Below are 27,364 nucleotides of genomic sequence, written 5' to 3'. Positions count from 1 at the left end.
CCTCTGAGCCATCTCTCCAGCCCCTAAACACTTTTTGTTTTTGCTTTTCAAGACAGGGTTTTTTTTATATAGCCTTGGTTGTCCTGGACTGGTTTTGTAGACCAGGCTGACCTTGAATTCACAGTGATCCACCAGCCTCTGCCTCCCAAGTGCTGGGATTAGAGGCGGGCGCCGCCATGCCTGGCTTATAGCAGTTTTATCACGAGACTTGATAAAGGTTTCAGAGACTGCAAACCTTTAAAGAGACATAACCCATAACTGTCCTTTATGGCCACTCCACCAAATCATCTTTTCATCTCTGGGTTTGAGGCTTCAAGAGGGTCCTCACTGCTGGCTTAATTATATTTGAGACATGGTTTTACCCTTGTAGTTCTGGCTGGCTGGAACGTAAGAGATGCGCCTGCCTCTTCATCCTCAGTGCTGGCATTGAAGGCAGTGCCACCATGCTTGGCACAGCCATGACTAGTGAAAAGCTGCGAGAGCCATGAAGTTGCTTGGCACAGCCCAGCACAGCTACGTCAGTGCTGTTCTCACCATCGCTCTGTCTTTCACCCTGAGTTTCTGATCTCTACATGCTGCATTTGGTGGGGGGGGGGCGGGGAGAGGGGGGACTTTTAACATGATGATTCATTTGTGTCTTTTCCCCAGAAAATTATTTCTCCTCTCAAAGGAAGTAAATTGTCTGGCTCTATTTGAGGCTCTTCCTTGCCATGGTGACCGTGGAAACTGCAAAAAAGTTAGACAGCCCCAGCATTCTCGTGACACAGCTGCCCTTCAGCAAACTCAGAAACAGTAGCTTTGGCAACAGGCAGAGTGCAGGCTTCTGTCTATATGTAATCTACAGGACATTGCCTCCAGAAAATAAAAAATTAATAACAAAGTTAGTCTGCCTAAAACAACCTTTGGTAATATATATAGATGACATAAAATTACTATAAAAGAAATTTAAGAATTTGCCAATAAAAAAAAAAAAAAAAAGAATTTGCCAATCATAGGGAGACTGGCTCACATTAAGTCACAATGAGGTCTTTTAATTAAAAAACAGAAAAAGAAAAAAAAAAAAAAAAGGAACAAGTCAGACTACAGCCTGGGAAAGCTTTCAAACTTTTGTTTTGTTTTGTTTTTCCAAGACAAGGTTTCTCTGTGTAGCCTTGGCTGTCCTGGACTCAACTTGTAGACTAGGCTAGCCTTGAACTCACAGCGATCCATCTGCCTCTGCCTAGCTCCCAGTGCTGGGATGCCTGTTTCTTACTTCTGCTGGGATTTGTATGAACGCTGGGGCTGCTCCCCATGCCCCCCTCTCAGCCCCCAAGGCCAATGAAGCTTCTTTCCCAGGGCACTCACCAGCCAATGTAGCACTGGCAGAGGTTCTCGTGGGATGTTGCTTGCTTGATAAGCAGCTCCACTTGGGTTGGAACATCCAAGGTGTCGTCATGAGAGAAATCCCGACCTAGGAAGCAGAAAGAAACAGAAACACTGTCGACTGCACTTGGCATCAACACAGCACATGTTCTTCTTTGGCTCAGCTGTCTATGTGGCCACAGTCACTAGAGCAGGAAGGACAGAGCACACCTGCACTGAGAAATTCACCTGTGTCACCTGCAAGCACGCTGATCTCTTAATATCGACCCAATGAAAAGACGATGAAGATGCCAAAGCTGTGGCTCAGGGTGCTATTCCAAAATCTGACTTGAAGAGTGGACGGGGAAGCTTCCATCAGCATTTCCACTGGACAGTTAGGACCCTGCCCTTACACAGACTCCGAAGCCTGGCCAGCTGATGCGGCTTCTTTGATGCATTGGTTGGTTTTTGTTTTTAATGTCCTCCTACCCAACTTAAGACAGGGTTTCTTAGTGAAATAGCTCTGGCTTCTCAACTCACTTTATAGACCAGGTTGGCCTTGAACATACAGAGAACTACTTGCCTGACTCCCAAGTGCTGGGATTAAAGATGTGTACCACCATTTCTGGTTTCGTTTTTTAAAGATTTTTAAATTTTGTGTGTCTAGATGGTTCTGCCTGTATGTCTACCATGTGTCCTTGGGGTCAGGTGTTATGATCATGAACCATATGGGTGCTGGGAATCAAATTTGGCTCTCTACAAGGATAACACACGCTCTTAACCACAGAGCCATCTCTCCAGGCCCAACCTGCCTCTTTTTCTTTTCTTTGAGATGAAGTATTTTGTTGTTATTGGGTTTTGAGAGTGGGCGGGGCGGCATGCAGCCTCAGCTGGCCTGAATTATGGAGCTGAGGTTGGTCTTGAATGCCTGGTCCTCCTGCTTTCCCAAGTGCAGGAGTACACCACCACAACCAGCTGCTTTAGTCACAGGTTTGTTTATTCACTTTGACTTGTCTTGGAACTCACTGTTACAACCCAGCCTGGCTTCAAATTCTCAGCAATCCTCCTCCTTGGTCTCATGTTGGTACTGCAGGTGTGAGCTACCACACTTAGCTGACAAAGTGCCTTTCTAGTACCCCGAGGACCAACTGGTTAAGTCCTCCAAATCTCCACAAATGCCACAGCTTGTCCACTTCTCACCCTGGCCAAATGCCCCCACCTCCTGAGGTTTAGTTTTGGGCCCTGAGGCAGTTTGCAGACTGGCTTCTTTACACCAATTCCCTCTTCTCCTGTATCCCAGGAGTTCCTTCCTCCCCCTTGACCACCATGCCCTATGCTCAGGGTCCGACCATCCTGCTCGCCTACAAGTTTGAAGCATGATTACTTAAGTCTTTGTTTGGAGTGTCTTTGATTACATCCACCTCACAGGTTTTTTGTTTGAGACAGGGTCTCTCCCTCTCTCTGTCTATGTAGCCCTGGCTGTCCTGGAGCTCACTGAGATCAGCTTGCTTCTGCCTTGTGAGTGCTGGGATTAAAGGTGTGTGTCACAATGACGGCCTTTTCAGTTTTGTATACACACTCCTCCTTATAGAGAAAAAACTTGAAACACACGCATGTGGCTCAGTGGAAGAGTCCTGTACACCATGAAGCAGCCACTCTAGGTGGATCTCAGCACCCAGCACTTGTGCCCACAAAAGCCACTAATTTGCTCACTTAGTCCTCTCCTCCCTGCATAAGCTCCTCAAGAATCTTGCTACACCTCAGATTTCATTGCTTCTACCTCTCTTCAACAACTTCGGTCTGGCTATAGGGCTCCACGCAGCTCTCAGATGGTCATCAGTATCTGGAGTCATCTTTGACTGTCTCAGGTCTCATGTGTCCACAGCCATCTTTGTGGCTTTTTAATTTTATTTTGGATGGTACTAGGGCTCTAACCTACTTCTGTGAGTGGCAGGCAAGGACTTCCTGTTTAGCCATAGCCGTAGGCCAGCCTTTGGTTTGCCCTCCTCAAGATCTCTTGCACTAGGTGTGATTGTGCACACCACTTTTATTTAATACCAGCACTAAAAGGCACAGGTAGGTAGATCTCTGTGAGTTCGGGACCCGCCTAGTGTACAAAGCGAGTAAAGGACAGCTAAAGCTCTTTTACATAGAGAAACCTTGTCTTGAAAAACAACAACAACAACAACAACAACAACAACAACAACAACAACAGATCTTGCATCCGAGGCCTTTACCAATGGTTGTCTTGTTTGGACCTAGAGCACCTTCATGCCCTCCTTCTGATGCAAGGTCCACCCAGGCAGTGAAGGAGGCCTGGTTCGTCACCAACTCTACCCAACTGCCTCTGGTGATTTTCCACTGTCCCCAGGATACAGGATGCGAGCCTTAGGCTCTGCCCAGACACCACACACTTTGTTTTCTCTGGGCCAGAATGTTAGCCTGGGATCTTCTTTACCAAAGCTGTCATCAAAGGGTTTCTGTATACACTGCTCCCTCTGCCTGAAATAATGTCCTCTTGGTTAACTCCTTGTGAAGGTTTGAATGGGAACAGTCCCCGTAGGTTCGTATATTTGAATACTTGGTCTCTAGTTGGCGGAACTATCTGGAAAGAATTAGGAGGTGTGGTGTTGTTGGAGGACTTGAGTCACTCAGGGTGGCTTTTAGGTTTCAAAGGCTCACGTCATTTCCAGTTAGTTCTCTCTGCCTCAGAGCTGTAGACCAAGATGTAAGCTTTCAGGTCCTGCTCATGCGCCATGCTTGCCCGCCTGCAGCTGTGCTCACCAGCATGATGCTTATGGGCTCTAACTAACCATCTAAAGCTTTCAGCTCCAAATAAGTGCTTTCTTTTTAGACGTTGCCCTGGTCATGTGTCTGGTCACCAGCAATAGAAATGTAACTAGTACACTCCTCCTGTAAACTTGAGCTCTAATTGTTTCCTTAGGGAACTTCCAAATTAAATTAAACCCTGCTATCACAAGGCACCACTGCCGTGGAGACCTCTTCTCCACTTAGCAACACTGTTCCCCCTTAGATTCTGAGCCCTGAACAGCCAGGGAAGCTGACTGTTCCTACTGACTGTTCCTTTAGTATCTAGTACACATAGGTACTTGATTAAGCACCCCTGACTACAAAACTGACTGGCTCTGATGCCCAGTGCCTGGAATCCCATGTTTCCTATGATGTTCATATGCTCTGTCAGGGCTTCTTGTCATAATTCAGATGGAGAAATGAGTTCAGAGGTCACAAAATGGGGTCTCTGGCTTCCTGGCTGCCATTTTCCATGCAATAACCCACCCCACAGAAGAAAGAGGATCAGTATGGATTGGTAGCTTCTTCTCCAAATCCTACATGGCTCCTCTTCCATCCTTGTAGTGCATGACTGCTGCCAAGGCCAACCGAAGCGGTCACACGCCTGCCAGCATTGCATCAGGAGGCCAGTCACTTGCTCCTGGAGTTGGCTGGTTCTGGGATCCATCCAGACTCCAACAGAGCCTCCTCATTCCTAGAGCTCATGAGGCTAAGAGATGTCAAGTGGTGGGCTGGCCATTCACCGGGAGATCACTCTCCTCACTGGGCTTTGTGTCCCTTTAACCCTCAAACACTCACCAGTCAGCTTGTCTCGAACCCTGTTAATAATCTGAATAGCTTTCTTGTTTAAGGCTTCTGGTTTCACCAAACCGTCTCCAACTGAAAGACACAGGAGTAGAACAATAGGTCCAAAGCTGCCCTGCTTTGAGGAAACTTACCCTGTGCATATACCTCTGTCCTCAGCACACAGTGCAAAATGCATGGACCCTTTCCTCTCAAAGGCAGCCTTGTTACTCGCCTTGTGGATCCATGTGGCTGTTGTCTGCAATGGACTAGTATAGACTTACTGAAGGAATGAATGGACTCTGGCACCGTGGTCCCTGTTTTCTTATGGGCTGGTTCTCCAAGCTCTACACCATCCAAAATTTCTAGGGGGGGAAAAAAAAAAGAATCCAAACCTCAATTAGCAGATGATTCAAACAGTAAGGAGCCATTAGTTTCTAATTCTTTCTTTCTTGCTTTCTTTTTCTTTTTCTTCTGTGAGAGGTCTCATGTGTCTGAGGCTGCCTGTGAACTCCTCATGTAGGGAAAGACAACCTCATGTCTCTACCTCCATGTGCCACAACACCTGGCTACCACTCTATTTTAAAAATTTATTCCCATTTTAAAATATGTGTGTGTGTTTGCATATGAGCATGCCCATGTGGGGTGTAGGTGCCTGAGGTGCCCAGAGTGGGAGTTACAGACAGTTGTGATCCACCTGATGAGATGCTGGGCACCAAACTCCAATCCTCTGAACAACAGTATGTGCTCTTAGCTGCTGAGCCACCTCTCCAGCCTGTTATTCTTTTTAAAATAACAATTACATTTATTTCTGTGCATGTGTGTTGGAGGGAGGGAACATGTATGGAGGTCACAACTTTTAGGAGTTGGTTCACTCCTTCCACTATGTGTGTCCAGAGAATGAAACTTAGGTGAGCAGGGTTGGCCATCAGCGCCTGACCCACTGAGCTGCCCTGGGGCTATACTCAGCGTTCACCATGCTATGAGCACTCTCCCGAGCTACATCTTCAGCACTCAAGTCAGAGAAGCGTAACATAGGGCTGGAGAGATGGCTCAGTGCCTGAGAGCACTTGTAGCTCTTTTAATAGCCCTGGTTTTATTCCCAGCACCCTCATGGTGGCTCATGATCATCTGTAACTCCAGTTCTGGGTGATCCAACACACTCTTCTGGCCTCCTCCAGGCATGTATGAAATACACATACATATAGGCAGGCAAAACCCCTATACACATGAAAAAATAAATATATTTGGTATTTTCGAGACAGGTTTCTCTGTGTAGCCATGGCTGTCCTGGACTCACTTTGTAGACTATGCTGGCTTCAAACTCACAGCGATCCACCTGTCTCTGCCTCTCGAGTGCTGGGAATAAAGGCGTGTACCACCATGCCCAGCTATAAATATTTTTAAAAAGAGTAACATAAAGCAATTAGTTTCTAATTATTGTAAACATTCATTATTTGTTACTATTGCGAATGTATATGTGGGGGAAGAGTGCATGTCACAACTCCTTTGTGGTCAGAGGACAATTTCATGGGCCAGTCTTTCCTGCCACCTTCTCTGTGGGTTCTGGGAATTGAACTCAGGTCACCAGGCTTCAGGGGCAAACATCTTGACAGGCCCCGTTTTTCTGTTTTTCAGACTGGCTTTCATGTAATCCAGGCTAGTCTCAAACTTGCTATGCAGGTAAAATGGCCTCAAACGCTCTGGACAAAGTTACAGGTCTGCCATTTCCCTAGGATGTACTCACCTACTGACTGGCCTGCAGAATAGGAGTCTGTCCTTGTCCGGGACCGCTTATTGCCTTTGGTATTGGCTAGGAAAAGAAGTAAGTGTTAGGAAGCACTTCAGACTTTAAAGAAAGTTAATTGAAAATGTATTTTTTTCTTTTTTTCTTTTTCTTTTTTGGTTTTTTGAGACAGGGTCTCTCTGTGTAGCCTTGGCTGGCCTCAAACTCACAGGGATCCACCTGCCTCTGTCTCCCGAGTGCTGGGATTAAAGGCATGGACCACCACTTCCTGGCGAAAATGTATTTTCTTATGATCACAAAAACATAAAATTTTCTCTTTTCTTTTCTTTGAGATGGGGTTTTTCTGGCTGTTCTGGAACTCACTCTAGACCAGGCTGACGTGGAACTTATGGCAATTTGCCTGCTTCTGCCTCCCAAGTGCTGGGATTAAAACATAATTTTTCAAAAGCCATAACGGTGAATGTGCAGCCTGGATGCTCTCTACTACACAGCTGACTTAGACATGGAGAGCGCTGGCTTACTCAGAGCATCAGCAGCCTCTTGTTAGGCAGGGTCCTCCAGGGCGTAGAAAAGAGGGGCGAGGCTGCAGCCTCAATCACAACTCTGTGTGTTTCTCACTGAAACACTAGCTTCCTACTCTACAGCCCAGGCAAACAAAAATCACAAGGTATAGTTTATCCAGAATCCTTATCTCACTAAACAGCTAAGCTAAGTAGGAGTGTCCTGTAGCGCATAAAAATGCTTGAAAATCCTCCCCAATTGCTCTGTACTTGTCAGGGACACACACGGACAAACACAGACAGACAGACAGACAGACACACACACACACACACACACACGCACGCGCGCGCACACACACACACACACACACACACACACACAATTTAAATAGCCTAGATGGCTTGGAACAAAAAATGACTCCATTCCATGTATTTGAAACTTACTGTCCATTAGCCTCCAGTTCAGCAGAGGGTCATAGACAAAGGCTTCTAGTACCGCCATGACACTGTCCTTGTGTTCCCGAAGCACTTCCATCACTGTGTGGCATGTGGTTCTGTAGTTGCCATCCAGACCCGTAACCTGCAGAGAGGTCAGAGACACACAGCCAGGAGTACTAGCAGTGGCTCAGCGGCACCTTACGATCAAAGGCCTGTTCCCTTGCAGGGGCACAGACCCAGGCCAGTGCAGATACAACATGCAATGCTGACCTTCAAAAGGATTCCTAACAGTGACAAGGACCTGCTATAGAAACTACATGGACACCTAGGGGAACAGATGTGCTCTAACAAGCATGTCTGTCCTTCGAGAAGGGTATAACTATAATGGCTCCACTTCAAATCAATGTGTCCCCAGGATCCACTCACCTCCATAGCATTGGTCAACATTCTTGTTAGTCTAAATGGAATCTTTTCTGGAAATTTCTCTCTGGTCATAGCAACCTATAGGGTTATTAAAGGAAAAGCCAAATCCACGGTTAGGTTATATCCTCTAGCTGAGGCCAGGTGAAGGTGGGTGGCCTCTCTTGACATCATGTGCACTGATTTACATCACAGCAAGGACATAAGAGTTCCTACTGAATTCAGTAAGAGCGCATTTATCACAGAGATTTGAAAGATGACACAGGAAAACAAAAAAAGAAAAAGGGTAAGTGCTCACTGCCTGGCCTTGGCCAGAATGTAGCTGGAGGACAGGAGACCCCTCTTCTATGAGAGGGTGTGGGGAGAGTTCTTGCCCAAGATGCTTCAAGGCTAAGAGAGAAGGGAAGGTCTTTGGGGCAAGTTTCCCAAACTGTCAGGAGAGTCGGCTTCATTCAATGCTCACCTCAAAGCAGTCCCCAAAGTCAATGTGCAGGATCTTCCCACTCAGCCGGTCCAGCATCAAGTTGGATGGGTGTCTGAGAAACAAGTCAGAGCAGGGAGGGATGAAGAAAGCAGCCCCAGTGAATCAATCACAACAGCTCCAGGCCAGGGGCTGGCCAAGGCCCACTCTCAGGTGAGCCCTGCCCCCACACATCGGTGTGACTGGGGGTTTGTGGGAGCTAGCCTTACTCACAGATTTCTGCACTGCCACAAGCTGCTTATGAGCTACAAAAGCAGGGGAAGTGCTTGCAGCAGAGGCCACATCCACAAAGCCTAAAATGTTTGTTTTTTGAGACAGGGTTTCTCTGTGTAGCCTTGGCTGTCCTGGACTCACTTTGTAGACCAGGCTGGCCACGAACTCACACTGATTTGCCTGCCTCTCTCTCCCAAGTACTGGGATTAAAGGTATGCGCCACCACCTCCCGGCTAAGCCTAAAATATTTATTATCTGCCCTTGCATTAACTCTCTTGGGATCTTGGGTGCCCAGGAAAGTAGTTTACGTCAAGAGTTGCACAGCTCCGTCATTCCTACCAGGGCTTGACTTAAAGCTCTGGGTCAGTGTAAGCCCTTCTTAGTCCGTCAGTCTTTCATCAAAGGTATCTCTCTGCGGATTTCAGAGATTTCAAACTACTGCTTTCTATAGCTCTGCACTTTGTTTTACATTATAGTGTGTGTGTGTGTGTGTGTGTGTGTGTGTGTGTGTGTGTGTGTGTGTGTGTGTGTGTCAGTGCACAGCTCTTATTTGACTGTCAGAGGACAATTTGCAGGAGCTGGTCCTCACCTTCCACCATGTGGGCTCCCGAGATCAAAGTCAGGTTGTCAGGCCCCATGGAAAAGCATTTTTAGCCCTTTTAGCCAGTGAGGCTTTTTTTTTGAGACAGGGTCTCATTGTATAACCCTGGCTGTCCTAGAACTCAGAGATCTGCTGCCTGTGTCTGCTTTCTGTGTGCTGGAGTCAAGGCTTGCACACCATGCTGGCCCACTGGTCTTGTCTCTAAAAAACGAGATGTCATTTTGATACTCAAGCTCATCTCAAAATCTCAGGCTCAGGACCCATCTACAAAAAAAAGGTCTTGGGCTCAGGTGATATTCCCACCTCAGCTCTCAGTTTTGGAGGTGGGGGCACAGAACAAATTTTATTCTCAACTGCATGAAACACAACTACAGAAGAAAAGCAATAGGCATCAAAGAACCAATTTTGTTTACATTCTTATTAGACAATGTCTGAACATTCCTCATCCATGTATCCACCTACCTTTCTTTCTCTCTCTCTCTTTCTTTCTTTCTTTCTTTCTTTCTTTCTTTCTGGGAGGCACTAGAGATCAAACTCTGGACTTTGTATTAGGTACACAAGTGCAATCCCACTGAATCATATCCACAGCCCTGAATTAGCTCTTTGGTTACACTTAGAAATGTATTTTGTAGTCACGAAGTGGTGGCACACACCTTTAATCCTAGCACTTGGGAGGCAGAGGCAGGTGGATCTCTGTGAGTTCAAGGCTAGCCTGGTCTACAGAAGGAGTTCCAGGACAGCCAGAGCTGTTACACAGAGAAATCCTGTCTCGAAAACAAACAAACAAGAAGTGTATTTTGTATAATACAAGGTTCTGCTTTGGTTGGGTTCAATTACAGATGGAGAATGATCTGTCTGAGAACAGTGGTGATAAGTCAGTTTGTTAAGCCAGTAAGTTACTTTGGGGAATCCCTCCCTGGTTCAAGGTATTGTAACCCTACTTCTCAAAAAAACCATGCTTGCTTGTCCTTCAAAAAATAAAATATAAGCCGGGTGTGGTGGCACACACCTTTAATCCCAGCACTTGGGAGGCAAAGACAGCCTGATCACTGTGCGTTTGAGGATAGCCTGGTCTACAAAGTGAGTCCATCCATGACAGCCAAGGCTACACAGAGAAACCGGGTCTTGAAAAACAAAAGCAAAACCAAACAACCTCCCCCCAAAAATCCAACCAATCAATGAACCAACCAACCAACCAAAAAACAAAACAAAACAAAACAATAAATAAATAAATAAATAAATAAATAAATGAAATATAGTTATTTATTCAGTGGTCACATGCTTCACTAGAAAACAAAATGAAACAATTAAGACAACTGGAGAAAGAGACTGAAAGAAACAAATTAAATTCACTCACCTGTCTCCAAGTCCTAAAATGTATCCAACCATTGACATGACAGCTAAGGAACGGGTATAGTTGGTTCTTCGGTCAAACCACACCTGTAGCACAAGAGCACACATGAACCAGCTTTGCCCCCCCTCCCAACACAGGGTTTCTCTGTGTAGCCTTGGCTATCCTAGACTCGCTTTGTACACCAGGCTGGCCATAGCAATCCACCTGCCTCCGCTTCCCAAGTGCTGGGATTAAAGGCTTGCGCCACCATGCCTGGCACGAACCAGCATTTTATAAACCATAGTTTCAACATGGTCTAGAATAGCTGTTCTTAATTCTACCAGTAACCAGCTAGAATAGACGATTCAGGATTATAAACTATGCCGCAAAACAAACTTTGGTCCCCAAATTTATGTGGTAGAAAAACAAAATAGAAATAGTCAATGTGAAGAGACCTGTATTAATGGTTCATTTTCAAGAAAAATAGGCAAAGAGCACGAGATGGTTATAGAACAATCTCCACGGGACACTGAGGCCAGTGTGTAAGCAAAGTGCAGTCTCTTATGGCAGGGGAAGAGGGGATGGATTTCTGGTAAACAGTAAAATAGTAGTTGATCATTAAACATTGTTTTGTTTTATATTTTGAGGCAGGTTTTCTCTGTGTAGCCTTGGCTGTTCTGGACTTGGTTTGTAGACCAGGCTGGCATTGAACTCACAGAGATCCGCCTGCCTCTACCTCCCAAGTGCTGGGATTACAGGCATGTGCCACCACTGCCGGCCCCAAACACTTTCTTAATATCATATCTATTTATTTGTGTGTGAGTGTCTGAGAGGCATGTGCGCATGCTGTGGTGACAACGTGCATGAGCAGGTTCTCTCCTTTCACCATGCAGGCCCCAGGGATTGAAGTTAGCTTGTCGGGCTTGGCAACAGTGAGTTAACTTGCCAAGCTACCTCTCCTATCCAGTTTTACTTAAAAAAAAAAAATTATTTATATGTGTATGGATGCATGTGTGTGTGTGTATGTGCATTCCATACATGGCCAGTACCTGAGATGGCCAGCAGGGTGTTAGACCCGTTGGCACTGGAGTTACAGGACCCGACACATAGCACAGGCTGTCCTAAAACTCTCTCTGTAGTAAAGGATGGACTTGAATTCATGGTGATCCTCCTGCCTCTGCCTCCCAAATGCTGGGTTTATAGGCATGAACCACCATCCTCAATTTAATCAGGTTTCAAAAAACTTTTCATTAAACTCAGTGAATATCCCTTATCTGGCCACAACCAAAAGGAGTGCACATCCTGTCACGTGTGAGTATCTGTGGCCATACCTCTGAGCTGGGGCTTTTCAGCCACAGTAGCTTGGCCAGGTCGTCCCCAGCTGTGTTGTTGACAGCATGCTCAAACACCTCCACTTTCTGCATCAGAGTCAGGTGGTCATAGTCAGGAGCCATCTGAATCAGGACAGAACCAGTCAATAAGAGAGGAGTCCACATGTACAACAGCCAGGGCCAGGCAGAGCTGGGTTCTGATTCCACCACAAAGCCAAGAGAGAAAGGAAACAACAGCAAGAAAAACAATGTGGTTTCTATTTTACTTTCCCTTTCTTTTTTAGAATTTTGAAAAAATATTTTTTTTCCAAAAGATTTATTATTATGTATACAGTGCTCTGGCTGCATGTACACCTGCAGGCCAGAAGAGGGCATCAGATCACATTACAGATGGTTGTGAGCCACCATGTGGTTGTTGGGAATTGCTGAGCTACCTCTGGAACAGCTGTCAGTGCTCTTACCCGCTGAGCCATCTCTCCAGCTCCAAAATTTGAAAATTTTATTTTCATTTCATGTATATTGGTGTTTTGCCTGCACATATGTCTGTGTAAGGATGTTGGACCCTCTGGAACTAGAATTACAGACAGTGGTAAGTCACCATGTGGGTGCTGGAAATTCAACCCAGGTTCTCTCAAAGAGCAGCCAATGTTCTTAACCACTGGGTTATCTCTCCAGCCCCTATTTTTTTTTTTTTTTTTTTTTCTTTCTTAAAATAAGGTCTTATTATGTAGCCCTGGATGTCCTGGGATTCTCTATGTAGACCAGGTTGGTTAGGCTGCCTGCCTCTGTCTCCTAAGCACTAGGATTAAAGGTGTACATCACTATGCTCAATGACTTTTCTTAATTAAAAAAAAAAGTATTATTTATTCTGTGTGCATGTGGAGGTCAGAGGACAATTTCTGGATGCTGGTTTTCTCTGTTCACTGTGGATTTGGGGGCATCAGGCCTATATAGCAAGTACATTTACCCCCCGAGTCTTCTTGCTGACCTTCCTTTGTTTCTCAGCAGTTATCTGTGTTATAGGTTATTTCATTAAGCATTCTTCCGCAGTGATTTCCTCAGATAGCTTTCTCAGTGGTACCCCACACCAGGCAGGTGTGGCTCCCCTGGAATATGGGTGCCCACGGGGCTCAAGGGCGTTGGCATAGCAGTAGCACATACCCGTAGCATGATGCGATGCTCAATGTTCAGGAGGATCTTCTTCTTCTCCCTGTAGTCCCGGATGAGGGCATGAAGTGTGTCACAGTGGGGGACCCAGCCAATGAGGCCAGAGTTGGTGGACAGAGGGATGACGGCATATCTCTGGATGCTGGTGACCATAGGGAGGCAGGTGTCATTACACAGTGAACAGAAGTGCACCTTTAACCAGCTTAGGACATACAATGCCTTTCCTCAACTCCCTGCTGCAAGGTGTGGGCTGAGGGGCCTCTGTGAAGAAGGTACCCCGAAAGATGCCGTGGCATGGTAGTGGTCCTCAATTTGCCTCACAAGCTCACCTTTCTGGAAGAAGCATCGAGTGACTATAGTGCTAAAGTAACCTCAGTGGAACAGCCATGGGCTTAGGGGATAGAGGCGCGGCAGGGTTTTGTTGGCCTTGGTCCAGGGGAGAACACCAAATGTGTCAAATCTTGAGTCTAATCTCAAAGCAGTCCCTCTGAGTCCTTTTTTTTACTTGGTTTTTGAGACAGGGCTTTTCTGTGTAGTCCTAGCTGTCCTGGGATTTGCTCTGTAGACCAGGCTGGCTTCAAACTCAGAGATCTACCGCCCGAGTGCTGGGATTAAAAGCGTGTGTCACCATGCCCAGTACACTCTGAGTTCTTTGAGCTCACTGAAGACATTTCACAGTGGGACTCCCTAAAACATCTTAAGAATCTGCTTGTGTTGGGTACCTTGGTGCTCTTGCCAGAAACTTTAATGTTAGGTTGTTTTTTTGAGACAGGGTCTTTCTAAGTAGCCCTGGCTGGTGTGGAACTCCCTGGTCAACCATGTTTCTGAACTTGCAGCAATCCTCCTGTCTCTGCCTCTGTTTCTGTCGCTGGGATTATAGGTGTGTGCTACCATAAAATCTCACGTATGGTTCAGGTGCCTCAAGCTCTCTACGCAGCCCAGGCTAGCTTTGAACTCTTGATCCTTCTGCTTCTACCTCCCAGGCTCTAGGGTCATCAGCATGTGCCATCATACCTGGCTCAGGTAGTGTAAAGACGCATGATTACATGGACATTGTAGGATGAAATGCCAAGGCTCCTGAGAGTTCAAATATCCTCACAGTGTTCTGAATACCTGAGGTTCTTCCGAAGAGACGTAGGGTCATTGGCTAGGAGTGTGTTCACCAGGCCAAAGAGCTGCATCACTCGCTCATCCTGCCGCAGGTCCTCATGGCCTTTCAGGAGGAAAACAAACTCGTGCCCATTGCTGCCTGTGAGAAACAGAGGGAGCCAGTGGGATAGATCAGAGATGCTCACACTACTGCCCAAGACTACCACCTATTCCCAAGGTCCTAGGGAATCCACCCCCCTCTCCTCCTCACACTGTCCCCATAGACAAGCACACGTATCCTAGACTGAGGAAAGAGCAGCTCTTCTGTTGAGCTCCTAACGTCTCTTGGGACCCAGGTTCAGTTCCCAGCACCCATAGGACAGCTCACAACCATTTGTAACTCCAGTTCCCGGGGATCCAACACCCTCTTCTGGCCTTTGTAGGCGTGTATGTGGTGCACAGACATATACAGGCAAAATATCTATACACATTAAAGGGAATAATCATGAGGGACTAGGGGCCCCATTCCATCAATCATATAATAAGCTTCCTGTCCTATAATCCTAGTTCCAAGTGGCGCAGAGACAGGAGGATTGCGGGGACTTACTTGCTTTTAGCCTAACAAAGAGGGCTCCAGAGCCCCATATTCAGAGAGGGATCCTGTGCTAAAAAGGAATTGGCACAGACCTACAGAGCTACTCGATTCCCCTTCTGTCCCTGACACTGGTCACAGGCACATACAACCTCCGTCTCTCTCTCTCATAAGGAAGTCAGGCGTGGATGGTGGCACGTGCAATATAGGAAGTACTTTGAAGGCCTCAGGTTTGTGGCCTGCCTGTCCCACATAGGATGGGTCAGCCAGGGACACAGAATGGGAATCTGCTTCACTCCCCTTGCCTGCCTCCCTACAAGGGCAGGAGACCTCACAATGCCCACTGAGCTCTAGGGTCTCCCTTAGCTGTGCAGGTCGGTAGCACTCTGTTCCTAAAGAAATTCTAGAGGCAGCTTCACCTTGGCATACTCTAACATACTGTGAGAATCCAAGTTCTGTCTGCTCGTTTTATGACAGTAAATCAGGAACACTCAAGAGTGCAGAAGCTCTGTCTTCAAAGCAGCTTGTCATGTTCCATGTTTGCTTTGGATGCCCATACCTGCCCACCACACCCGAATGGTCAGGCCAGGGTGACAATCTGCTACTTCACTGCACCAAGTGCAGCAAGGGCAAATGGGAGCCTTGTAAGATGTAACAGGAGAGTCACTGTCCTCCCTTTCAGAAGAGAGGAGGGAGAGGGAATGCAGCCAGAGTACAGGAGCTGTGCTGGGTCCTTACCCATCAGCGTCAACTTCCGAGGCCTCTGCTTGGATGTGATGACTTGCAAAGATGGGGCTATGGACTGAATGCGGATGATCGGCTGGTTGGGGTCATATGTTCCTGGTACAGCCAGTTCAAGGTCTCGGCACATCAGAAGTTTGGGGGAAACATACTGTAGCTCCAGGGACGTGAGCTGTGAATAGTTAGGGAAGAGTTTAGACTTTGGCCTCTCAAGGGAAACTGAAATGCAGTTTAAGTATTTTTCTTTCGGTAAATGGCGAGAAGTAATTGCTTGTCCTAGTGTCTCCAGCAGAAGTGAGGAAGATGCACAGGATAAGCCCAAGAGCGCACAAGGCACCTGCTGGAAGCATCAAGAGCCTACCTGGGGTAGTTGCTTGGAGATCCGTCTGAACACATGATAATAGAGGTCCCAGGCTTGGGTGAGGTCCTTGACGTTCCCTGATTTCATGTACTTTCTGCACCACTCCTGTGCCTCCATTAAATCTCGGCCATATGCCTGAGAGGGAAAGCAGAACAAAGTTTCAAGTTACCAAGCTGGCCTAGGAGGCTAACTCCCTAAGCAGACCACATGGATCCCAAGGGTGCCTGAGGTGGTATGAAAGTACCATGAGGGAATGATTGAGCAGCAGGGACTGTGCTGTCCAAACCCTGAGCTCCCAGGGCATGAGGGTGACCTACCCGAAAGGGACTCGGAGAGAGATATGATAGCGCCTGGAGGAATTTGTGAGTTTCTGGTTAAAATTTTGTTACAATTTCAACAGCAGAGGGGGTGGCCTGGTGGGCGGTGCTTGCCTGGCAAGTGTGAGGCCCTAGGTTTGATCCTTCCAGCACGTCATGAAAATGAAAGCAACTTAGGGGGCTAGAGAGCTAGCTCAGTGGTTAAGCTTAACAGCTGTCCTTCCAGGTCTTGAGTTCAATTCTCAGCAGCTGCACAGCAGCTCATATCTATAACTGTTTCCCATGGGATCTGATACCCTCTTCTGGTTTGCATAGATGCAGACAAAAGACCCATCTACATAAAATACAGAAATAGCTAGGTGGTAGTGGCGCATACCTTTAATCTCAGCACTTGGGAGGCAGAGGCAGGCTAAGTTTCAGGACAGCCTGGTCTACAAAGTGAGTTCCAGGACAGCCAGGACTACACAGAGAAACCTTGTGTTGAAAAACAAAAACAAACAAATAAATCTTTTTTGTAAAAAGCTAATAAATTGACCTGTAACTTTTAAGGACAGTAGAAAGGCCAGAGAGAAAGCAGTGTGGTGAGGAGAGGGTAATGTCCTGTCATGTTCTGATCCTGTACCTGATTAAAGGATGTTTCCTTCAGAGTTTGGGGTCCCCGTTCCATCATAGCATGCAGGGGCTCCAGCACCTCGAACATGCCTTTCACGTTCCTCTCCCCGAAGTACAAGCGAGATGCCTCTTCCAGGCCTTCATGCCACATCTCATGCCAGAGGATGGCCACCCGAATCAGCTCCTCACTCACCTGGATCAAAGGGAGAAGGAAGGAGCATCACAGGTAAGCTATGATTGGGAAGGTGTGACTTGGGGACCGGGGACAGAGGCTGCTGGCTGGAGGCTCACTCACCATCATGGCCTGCTGGACCAGGGTGTTGCTGTGCTCACACATGTTCTTCAGGATCTTGTTGGCTGCATTGTGCCGGGCTGTCGTGGTGGACTTCGAAGCCACCGTGAGGGGGTAGATGAGGGCCTAAGCAAACAGAGGGACACTTACAAAGGCTAGCCACCTAACCAGAGGTCAGTGAGGCTAGCCCCCAAACCAGAGGTCAGTGAGGCTAGCCCCCAAACCAGAGGTCAGTGAGGCTAGCCCCCAAACCAGAGGTCAGTGAGGCTAGCCCCCAAACCAGAGGTCAGTGAGGCTAGCCCCCAAACCAGAGGCCAGTGAGGCTAGCCCCCAAACCAGAGGCCAGTGGTTTCATGAGAAAATGCGCAGGGTCTGCCCGTACCTGGGGGTGGTACCGACCAATATCTGTGAGAAGCTGGTGAATGAGCCGGCCCACCAAGGGTCTGGGTGTGTCAATCCTTGCAATGAGCTGCGGTATAACCTAGTGTGTAGAAGACACAATATGCAGCACGTTAGACAGGAAAGCTGGCTGATTTGTTTTGCTTTTGAAACAAGGTCTCAGGTAGCCTAGGCTACATGACCCTTTTGCCTCCTCCCCCCATGTGGTGGGACTTCAGGAGTATGCTTTGGTCTAGCAGCTCTTGCAATGATGCAGCCGTTCAGTTTCCTGGCGCAAGCAAGGGAGAAGATACAGTTTGAACCTTGGGACCATGCTGTACTTCCTTACAGCTTATGATACAGATGACGTGGCTACTATGACCTCTGGCGATTTCAAAATGAGACAAACGGGAGAGAGATTGTGGCCAATGCTCACTGTCACCGAATTCTCACCTGTAACCAAGTGTCAATCTGAATGGCCTTCACCCCTTCTACCAAGGCTTCATTGACATCTGGCCAATGACCATAATCAAACCACAAGGTGAGGACTCTGGAAAGACAGGAGAAAAGTCACAGGGAATTGAGTTTCCTAGTTCATGTTTGTTTTTCATCATTATTTTTGTTTGTTTTTTGTTTTTGTTTTGAGACAAGGTTTCTCTGTGTAACTTTGGCTGTCCTAGACTTGCTTTATAGACCAGGCTGGCCTCAAAGTCACAGTGATCCACCTGCCCCTGGTTCCCAAGTGCTGGGATTAAAGGCCTGTGCCACCACGCCTGGCAAAAAGATTTATTGATTTATTATTATGTTTAACGCTCTGCCTGAATGTACACCTGCAGGCCAGAAGAGGGTGTCAGATCACATTATAGATGGTTGTGAGCCACCATGTGGTTGCTGGGAATTGAACTCAGGACCTCTGGAAGAGCAGCCAGTGCTCTTAACCTCTGAGCCATCTCTCCAGCCCCCATTACTCATCTTTAAGGCTGTAAATGGCTGTAACATGTGGCAGAGCTCATGAGGGCCCTCTAAAGATTAGCCCAATCGCTTTTCTGTCAGGGTCACTGAGGCAAACACTCAGCTGCAGAGATGAGCCAGACAGGGTCTGTACTGCAGGACGGGCCCTGGCAAGGCTGCTGAGTCAGACCAGTTAGTCCCTGGGGTGAAGGTGAGACAGCCTCCCCCTTCTCACTTCTCCTCCTCCATCCTCACGGCTCTCAGTGTCATGTGTCTCCAGGCACAGAAGGAGAAAGGTCCATACGCTGACCTGGACTTACTGAGCAGATGGGGGAATGAAGACACCAGACAGCCACTTCTCTGTCCTGGCACTGACAAGGCTGTTCAGAGTCACACCCTCCCCTTCCTACATACCTGAGTGTATCCTGGAGGTTATTGCCTCTCGACAAGGAGATAGAACGGAAGAAGCCTTGGACAGCAGGGACTGTGTACAACAATAGGGTTTTGGACAAATCCTGTTGAAACACAAGCGTATTACTGACACTCAACTCTCTCATCTGTAAACACTGATGGCACCTGCCTCAAAGGGTCGTGAAGAGTGTGAGAATACTTATGGCTGAGGAGCCAATGGCATACAGAATGCACTCCACAACAGCAGCAGTTTTCATCATCATACCTAGGCGTATGGCGTCCTGACCAGTATGAGCTCTGAACACGCTTGCTCTGTTCTTTCTAGCTGCTCTGTTGCAGTCTGGACTGACAGGCCAAGCAGAGGTAGACAGAGAAAGAGTAGGGCAGAGGTCAGATCACCAAGGCCCTGGCCTCAGAGTGGTCCTGCAGCTGTGGCAGCCACCCACACATGGGAGCAGTGCACTGGGAGGATGAGCTCATCGCTGTGGGAAGCACCACACGGGGCACAGCCTCTGGCATGCAGTAAGGATGGCCAGTCAGTATGTCTGGCCCTGTCCTACCTCAGAGAGAGTCTCAGGCGTCTATGAGCTTCACAACTATGTACTGCTCAGAGCTATGCTCTGGCCAGTTCTGAATGAGATTACCTCAGTGACCTTCTTCTGCAGTGGAGATGGGGTGGGGCTGTTCTCGGTACTCTCAGCCTCACTCTCACTGTTGCTGCCCTCGGTGCTGGTGGCTGCGGCAGCAGAGGCAGCAGTGGTGGCAGCAGTGGTGGCATTGGTGATGTTGGCCCCGCTGGCATGCCGCAGTTTCTTCTTCTCATCACGGGCTTGGTTCTGATGTTTGTAGTGCAGCACTGCTTCAAAGTTCATCACTGCCCATGCGTGCCAAGCCTAGGTGCATGGGGTGAGAATCAAGCAGACACAGGCTTGCTCTGATCTACGGCAAGGCCAGAGAGCAGAAGGCTGGATTCAAGGCAGGTATTTTTTTTTTTAGATTTATTTATTTATTATGTATACAATGTTCTGCCTCCATGTGTGACTACCCGCCAGAAGAGGACACCAGTTCTCATTACAGATGGTTGTGATGTGGTTGCTGGGAATTGAACTCGAGACCTCTGGAAGAGCAGGCAGTGCTCTTAACCTCTGAGCCATCTCTCTAGCCCTCAAGGCAGGTCTTAATGTCCTAAGTCCACCCTGAGGATGCAGCCTCAAGATCAGCAGAATTGAGACTCTACTTCTACATACACTCAGGAAGGGGACATTATAATAGCCAATGACATGTGTTCACCTTTTGAGCATGAGCACTAATGGCACTGGGCTTTATGGTGAGCATTGTGAGGTTATGGCTAGAGGGGCAGTGTAGGCAAGGGCGCTTGCTCACTAACTTTAAGGTCTACGGACTCTGCAAGGCAGATGGGGTCAGAAGAGGTGGGCAATAGGGATCCGAAGGGCTCCATGAAAAAGAGGGACTTGGCCAAGCCTTAAAGAGAAGTTGCAGATGGAAAGAAGGGAACAAGAGGTGGTGCCAGTCGATCCTCCTGGCTGGGAAAAAAAGGCATGTACCTGGAGGGCATGCTCAGAGTCCAAGGAAACACATGTGCTTGCAGCTTGAGGCCCACAAAGCAGAGAGAGGGTAGCTGGCCAAGTGTCAAGAGTACAAGACAGTGGAGCAGGTGTGCTGGGCCAAGGCAGCCTATTTCGTCTGTGAGAAAGTGGGGCTTCTGGGGCTAGAGAGTTGGCTCAGTGGTTAAGAGCACGGTCTGCTCTTCCAAAGGTCCCGGGTTCAATTCCCAGCACCCACACGGCAGCTCACAACTGTCTGTAACTCCAAGATCTGACACCCTCACACCAATGTACATAAACTAAAATTAAATAAAGATATATCTTTTTTAAAAAAGTAAAAATAAAAATATTTTTTAAAAAGTGGGGTTTCCTGAGGTGTTTTTCTAGATTTGTTTTATTTTATGTTGATGAGTGTTCCGCCTGGTGTAGCACATGTATTCCTGGTGCTTGTGACAGTCAGAAGAGGGTACCAGATCCCCTGGAACTGGAGATACAGGCGGTTCTGATCAACAAGGTTCCCACTAAGCAAAACTTTACTGGATTTATTTTCAAATCCTGGATATGTAGCTATCCAGAGAGGGGAAATTGTTGTTCCTCTCACAGAGCATGCTCTGTATATGTGTGGATGCACATGTGCCCTCACATGCATGTGTATGCTGCTGGGGTAGAGCCCACTGCTTTGGGCTCACTATGCAGATGCTGTCTCGCTGAGCTACATCCTAGCCAAAGTACACAGTTTTCAGATCAGCATGAAGCATTTGCAGAGGATAAATAGTTTTTATTGCAAATGTTTCTATGGTCTTCAAGTCAACTTTGATCCCAGAGGGAGTCGTTTATAAATTACTAGTAACTGTGGAGATTTTAGAAAGAAATTGATGACACTACTATAACAAGCAGATATTAACTGAAAGTCTTCAGAAAAGGAATTTTATTTTATTTTTTATTTTTTAAAAAGATTTATTTATTAATAAAAAAGATTTATTTATTATGTATACAGTGCTCTGCCTGCATGTACACCTGCATACCAGACGAAGGCATCAGATCACCTTATAGATGGTTGTGAGCCACCATGTGGTTGCTGGGAGTTGAACTCAGGACCTTTGGAAGAGCAGCCAGTGTGCTTAACCTCTGAGCCATCTCTCCAACCCCCCGAAAAAGAATTTTAAAAAGTGTATGTGCGGGCTGGAAAGATGGCTCAGTAGTTAAGAGCACTGCCTGCTCTTCCAAAGGACCCGGGTTCAATTTCCAGCATCCACATGGCAGTTCACAACTGTTGCTAACTCCAAGATCTGACACGCTCACACCAATGCACATAAATTAAAAAAAAAAAAAAAAAAAAAAGTGTATGTGCTTCCCTAACGACACAGGCTTCTAGGAATAGCCCCTGCACCAGCTAGTCAGTCAGGAATAACTCCTCCATCAGCTAGTCACTTTTTTGTTTGTTTTTGAGACAGAGTTTCTCTGTGTAGCCTTGGCTATCATGGGCTATCCTGGACTTGCTCTGTAGACGAGGCTGGCCTCAAACTCACAGAGATCCACCTGGCTCTATCTCCTTGAGTGCGGGGACTACAGACATACACCACCACCCCTGGGTACTAGCCACTTCTTTCGTACATTTTCTATGGTTTGTCTTTTAGAAAGGCTTCTGGTAATATAATAGGATGTTAGATATTTCCAACAAAAACTTAAAATTTCCAGCAGAGAAACAGTCAGGGATGGAAGTTACAAAGAAGCATGGGCTACAGATGACCCAAGGGAAAACAAGAGATCAAACATGCGCCTAGATGTTCCTAGGATGACAGGTCACTGAGAGGCTGTCAGACTGCTGTGGCTCTCCCTAGTGCCACTCAGAACAAGGGCATCACAGGAAGTGTTCCTTAAACCAAAGCCTCAGTTAGCTTCTCTGGAATCCATAAAGGAAAGCACAGGCTCCTTGGGCCTCTGACAGACTCCAGGCACTCCAGGGGACTGGCTGTGCCCCTGAGAACATGGGAGAACTCAAACAGGGTGCAGGGTGCAGGACACAGGGCTCTTTGTGTGGAGAACTGAGGGGCTGGGAGCCAGCTCTGGCCCTCGCTCACCTTGTACCAGCTGCGGTCATGCTCGGTGGCAGCGCTGTAGTACTGCAGGACCTTGGGGATGGTGCTCTCATTGATGCCTTGGAGGTTCAGCTGCCACTCCCCAAGTTTTAGGAAACACCTGAAAATAGAGAAGTAAGACCCCTGTTGGTTCCTCTCATCAAAGGCCCCGAAGGAGAAGAGCAGAGTGCTGGGGTGCCCTAAAGACTTCTGACAGTTACTCTTGCTTTCAGGGGGCAACTGATAGACGTTCAAGCCTGTGAGAAGAAGGAAAGGGGTCTAGAAAACCTTAGAGGTGTCTTTTCTTCAGGATCCATGTCTTCCAACAACAGCATAAGCTAGGTATCTGGTACAGGTGTGCCTGCATGGATCTGTCTACCCCACCCATGCTTTGTGGAGGACAGCTGCTGACTACTTTTTCTCATTGATTCCGGCCCCGCCCCCCTTCTCCTCTCCTCCATTCCAGACAGCACCAACACTAGTGCTCGCAGCTGCTGACTGCTACTCCAAGCACTGCTCTCTGTGCTTGATGCTGGGCTTCTACACCACTCACGTCACCCTAGGATATAGGTGTTAGTACTCCTTTACATGTCAGAAAACGAAGAGCAGAGAGACTAACCTACCGAGACTCAGAGCTAGCTACACTTGGAATTAGCAGTGTAGATGCCATTTTAAAACAAGGAACCAGAATCAGTTATGTGGCTCAGGGGGAAAAGGTCCTTGCCACCAACGTTGATGGCCTGAGTTCCATCCTTAGAACTCAAGATAGGAAAAGAGAACTGACCTCTGCAAGATGTCCTCTGATGTCCACAAGCATGCTGTGACTTGTGAACATGCACGCACGCACGTGCGCATGCGCACACACGCACACTCACACACACACAGACACAGACGTAAGATTTAAAAATGTGTTTGGGAATAAGGAGCTTAACCCCGCAGGTGAACACCAGTTGGAGGCCGGCACATGTGTGTTCTTGCCGCCAAAGCCTCGGGAAGTAAGGGCAGAGATGGCAGCAGATAAACTGATGGCTGCCTGTGGTCTTTCTGTGGAAGAGTGAGAGACATGAGCAGCAAGCTCCTCCAGGAGCCATGAGTGTGTCCTTGCAGAAGCACTGGTAGTAGGCAGGGCTCACCTGGCCATAAGCTTATGCAGTTCCTGCTTGTGCTGCTGGTCCTCAGTGGCAATGGCGTGCTGGGCCTGCTGCTGCATGGTCTGGACAAAGTGCTGCATGTGCTGGAAGGCATCGATCTGTAGCAGGACAAAGGCACAGAGAGCCACTTGGTACATTGCCCAACCCATCAGGGACCTAAGTCAGCACTTTCCAAAAAGAGCACCCTGAAATACAGGGTGAGGACCCTACTGGACAGAAAACAGGGCATGCCGCTGGCAAAGAGCCGGGCTATTCCAGAACATTCATGATTTACTCCAGTTTTAGCTTTCCCCTGCCAACTCTAATTATCACTTTAATAAGTCTTGGGAAACCTTAATGCCCGGCCAACTCAGGTAATAATTCATATGACGCAATGGCAAACAAGCACTCCTTCACTAACAGTGTACTGCCCCAAGGCAAAGCAGGCTGATGGGAGCTGTTTCTAGCTAGTAAAACTTCAATATGTATTCGTATGCGCTAGTATTTAGTATGGATGCTTCACCATGGCAAAAGTATAGATTTAGAGATCAGATAGAACTCCCAAACCCAAATAAAACAGAGAAGGCCTTCATGCACCCGAGTGGAAGAGGGAAAAGACGCTAGCTGTGCAGACCACTATGTGAGCAGGGTGGCTTGGGAGCAGAGTCTTTATTGCATCCTCCAGCCATTAGATCTGGGACCTGACAGGAGGCAAGCAGTGGGAATTTGAGGTAGGAGCAGACAGCTGCACTGAGCAGGGGCGATCTGAGGCCAGACCCAGATACTGCCCTGATGCACAGGGCCACAGTTTTGGGTTTTGTTTAATGGTGCTGGGTATTAAACCTTGGATTTTGTGGATGCCAGGCAAGCACTGTTGCCATGGAGCTACAGCCCTGGCCCTAGAACTGTTATAAGGCTTCCAAGATAGATGGAGCGTGCAAACATATAAAGTATAAATTAAAATGTGGTGCAGTCTAAACACTTAACAAGGGGGAGAAACACATGTAGGAGTGCTGCCGAGGTTATGCATGCTTCTCTACAGAAGGATGGGAAAAGGCAGACACATCAAGAAGCATTAGGCATTCTTCTGGTAAGTCATGTAAAACTTCTGAAGTTCTCCATAACAGAAGCATGCCACAGTGTGAAAATGGCCTGGATGGAAAGCAAAACTCTCTGGGTTAGCAGAAATGACTAAGCCTCCATACTTTAAATGTTAGAAATCAACTAGTACTAAAAAACAGGTTTTTTGTTTATTTTATGTTTGAGGCAGAATCCCTCTCTATAGTCCTGGCTGTTCTGAAGCTCAGCAGGCTGGCCCTGAGCTCACGGAGATCCACCTGTCTCTGCTACTTGAGTGCTGGGATTAATGGCATATGCTACCATGCTCTGCCTGAAATAGGGTTTTAGAGTCATGCATGGTGGCACGCTGACCTCATCTGAGGCAAGAGGACTGAAAGTTTGGGTTAGCTTGGTCATCACAAACTATGCCTCAAAAAACAAAAACAAAATGAAAAAATCTGGAGCCCACATCAAATAAGTACCCTGTGAGCATACCCTGGTGGATGCAGGCTCCAGACTGCATGATGTTGCACTGAGGATGCTGCAGGACTTTAAAACCCTATTTCGGGCAAAAAAGGGAAAAAAATTTTTAATTAAAGCCAGTGGTGGTGGTGGCAGCGGCAGTGCACACCTTTAATCCCAGCACTTGGGAGGCAGAGGTAGGTGGATCGCTGTGAGTTCAAGGCCAGATACAGATATATTTTCTTGTAACAGCCTGGTCTATAAAGTGAGTCCAGGACAGTCAAGGCTACACAGAGAAATCCTGTCTCGAAAAGCCAAAAAACAGAAAAACAACAAACAAAAAACAGAAAAACAAAACCAACCAAACAAAAAAAACCCAAACAAAATTAATTAAAAATAAATGAATTAGCTGGGTGGTGGTGGCACACACCCTTGAATCCCAGCCTTTGGGAGGCATAGCCAGGTGGATCTGTGTCTGGTTCACTGCATGGAGCTACAGATAGGGTCTCTTTACTTACTTTGTTCCTTTTTAAGATTGGAGCTTTGTCATTCATCCCAATGATTAATAGCTTCTCTTTCACTGTCAAAACCCGGGGATGACGGGTTATATCCCTCCACTTCCTTGCCCCAGGTAAAGCATCATTCTGTGTATCCACACTGAAAACTCACGTTCTGGGCCAGTGAGATGTCTCCGACGGTAAAGAACGGTGCCTCCACCAAGTCTGACCACCATGGTTGACCACCAGGAGCCACATGGTAGAAGGAAAAAACTAATCCCTGAACACTGTCCTCTACACGTGTTCCATAGCATGTGTATGTACACACACACACACACACACACACACACACACACACTATCTATATCTATCTATCTACACACACACACACACACACACACACACACACACTATCTATATCTATCTATCCATCCATCCATCCATCCTAAGTTTTCTAGTCTACCCCTCTGATGTAGGAGTCATCTTCTCTCTCCTTGTAAAGGGCCAGATAATAAGCAGATGCCAGTCTGTATCTGTGGATTCCATATTCTGGGAATCAACCAATGTGGATAAAAATACTGAGGTTGGGCATGGTGGAATAGACCTGGAACTCCAGCCCTGGATGTTGGAGGTAGAGAGACAGGGAATGCTAAGCCAGGGTTAGGGATGAATCTGAGGGTAAAGGCGGTTACACACACACACACACACACACACAAAACGTGAGTTTCATTCCTAGAACTCACACGATAGAATGGAAGAACTAATTCCAGTAAGCTTCCCTGTGACTCCCATATACACAAGCACAAACACACACACTAAATGAATGTTAAAAAAAAAAATCAAGGCCGGTCGGTCTAGAATACACTGTTGAGACTGTCACATAAAAACAAAAACATATGGCATCTGTCCTTGTCCTTCTGGGCAAAACTAACATAGCAATCAAACACCTTTTAAGAATCTATGCTTACAGCCACAGCTTACAAAAGCTGCTCTCAGTCTTCATCAGAGAAACCTCTCTTGCAGATGAACAGCAACAAATGCAGAGGCTCACAGCTTCCCAAGATGCTAAAGGTGACTGCTGTGGTCCAGCCCTAAATGACATATTTACACCTCTACCCCTAAGGCTCTGCACATGTGGATGAAGAGTAGGGAATTATGTAAGAGCAAGAACGCGGAGTGAAAAGCTCTAAAATACCATCCTTTAGATTTGATACAAACATTGTGAGGATCAAGTCACAACAATTGTGACTACCGGCACCGGATCCACACAAGACTGACCCTATCAACAATTAGTTGTGGGAAGGGGAGGGGCTCACCGGGCCCTACCCTTTAGTTTCAACTATTGGCTAGTAATGGGTTCTGCAGAGGGGGATCACTGTCTACAGCTGGGTACCCACTGTTGAGCCACGCACAGCAGCACACTGCCTTGGTTAAACTCCATGGGTCACAAAACAAATAGACATGAATGTGAGAGATTTGTGGGGAGGAGGGGGTTGAGGTGGGGTGGTAGGGGCATGGGAGAAATTATTTAAGAACAAATTAAAAAGTTAAAACAAGAAATAAATAAGTGAGAGAGAGAGCACGCGCGCGCGAGTCAGTGAGTCGGCGAGAGCACAGCATGCACAGGTAAGCCATGAATGAGGACAGGGCAGGCATACTGACA

General features: G+C 47.2%; 1 protein-coding gene across 1 annotated transcript in view; it reads right to left on the bottom strand.

The window, feature by feature from the left end:
* The window catches only part of Mtor (mechanistic target of rapamycin kinase), a 114,760-nt gene that overhangs the window by 702 nt on the left and 86,694 nt on the right, over positions 1 to 27,364 (bottom strand). Inside the window, exons 36-56 of the mRNA XM_051171877.1 lie at positions 23,687 to 23,802; positions 22,557 to 22,674; positions 19,555 to 19,803; positions 18,914 to 19,014; positions 18,002 to 18,098; positions 17,553 to 17,651; positions 17,174 to 17,296; positions 16,889 to 17,071; positions 15,950 to 16,084; positions 15,586 to 15,760; positions 14,280 to 14,415; positions 13,161 to 13,308; positions 12,000 to 12,122; positions 10,693 to 10,775; positions 8,504 to 8,576; positions 8,047 to 8,121; positions 7,627 to 7,762; positions 6,683 to 6,748; positions 5,220 to 5,300; positions 4,951 to 5,031; positions 1,345 to 1,450 (exon numbers count right to left, since the gene is read on the bottom strand). Coding sequence (XP_051027834.1) covers positions 1,345 to 1,450; positions 4,951 to 5,031; positions 5,220 to 5,300; positions 6,683 to 6,748; positions 7,627 to 7,762; positions 8,047 to 8,121; positions 8,504 to 8,576; positions 10,693 to 10,775; positions 12,000 to 12,122; positions 13,161 to 13,308; positions 14,280 to 14,415; positions 15,586 to 15,760; positions 15,950 to 16,084; positions 16,889 to 17,071; positions 17,174 to 17,296; positions 17,553 to 17,651; positions 18,002 to 18,098; positions 18,914 to 19,014; positions 19,555 to 19,803; positions 22,557 to 22,674; positions 23,687 to 23,802 — 2,504 coding nt within the window. The remainder of the gene's footprint in view (positions 1 to 1,344; positions 1,451 to 4,950; positions 5,032 to 5,219; positions 5,301 to 6,682; positions 6,749 to 7,626; positions 7,763 to 8,046; positions 8,122 to 8,503; positions 8,577 to 10,692; positions 10,776 to 11,999; positions 12,123 to 13,160; positions 13,309 to 14,279; positions 14,416 to 15,585; positions 15,761 to 15,949; positions 16,085 to 16,888; positions 17,072 to 17,173; positions 17,297 to 17,552; positions 17,652 to 18,001; positions 18,099 to 18,913; positions 19,015 to 19,554; positions 19,804 to 22,556; positions 22,675 to 23,686; positions 23,803 to 27,364) is intronic.

Source organism: Acomys russatus, chromosome 29 (genome assembly GCF_903995435.1).
Source record: "Acomys russatus chromosome 29, mAcoRus1.1, whole genome shotgun sequence".
Lineage (NCBI taxonomy): Eukaryota > Metazoa > Chordata > Mammalia > Rodentia > Muridae > Acomys > Acomys russatus.
Note: the sequence above shows the minus strand (reverse complement) of the source record. Positions and strands in the feature narration are given on the sequence as shown.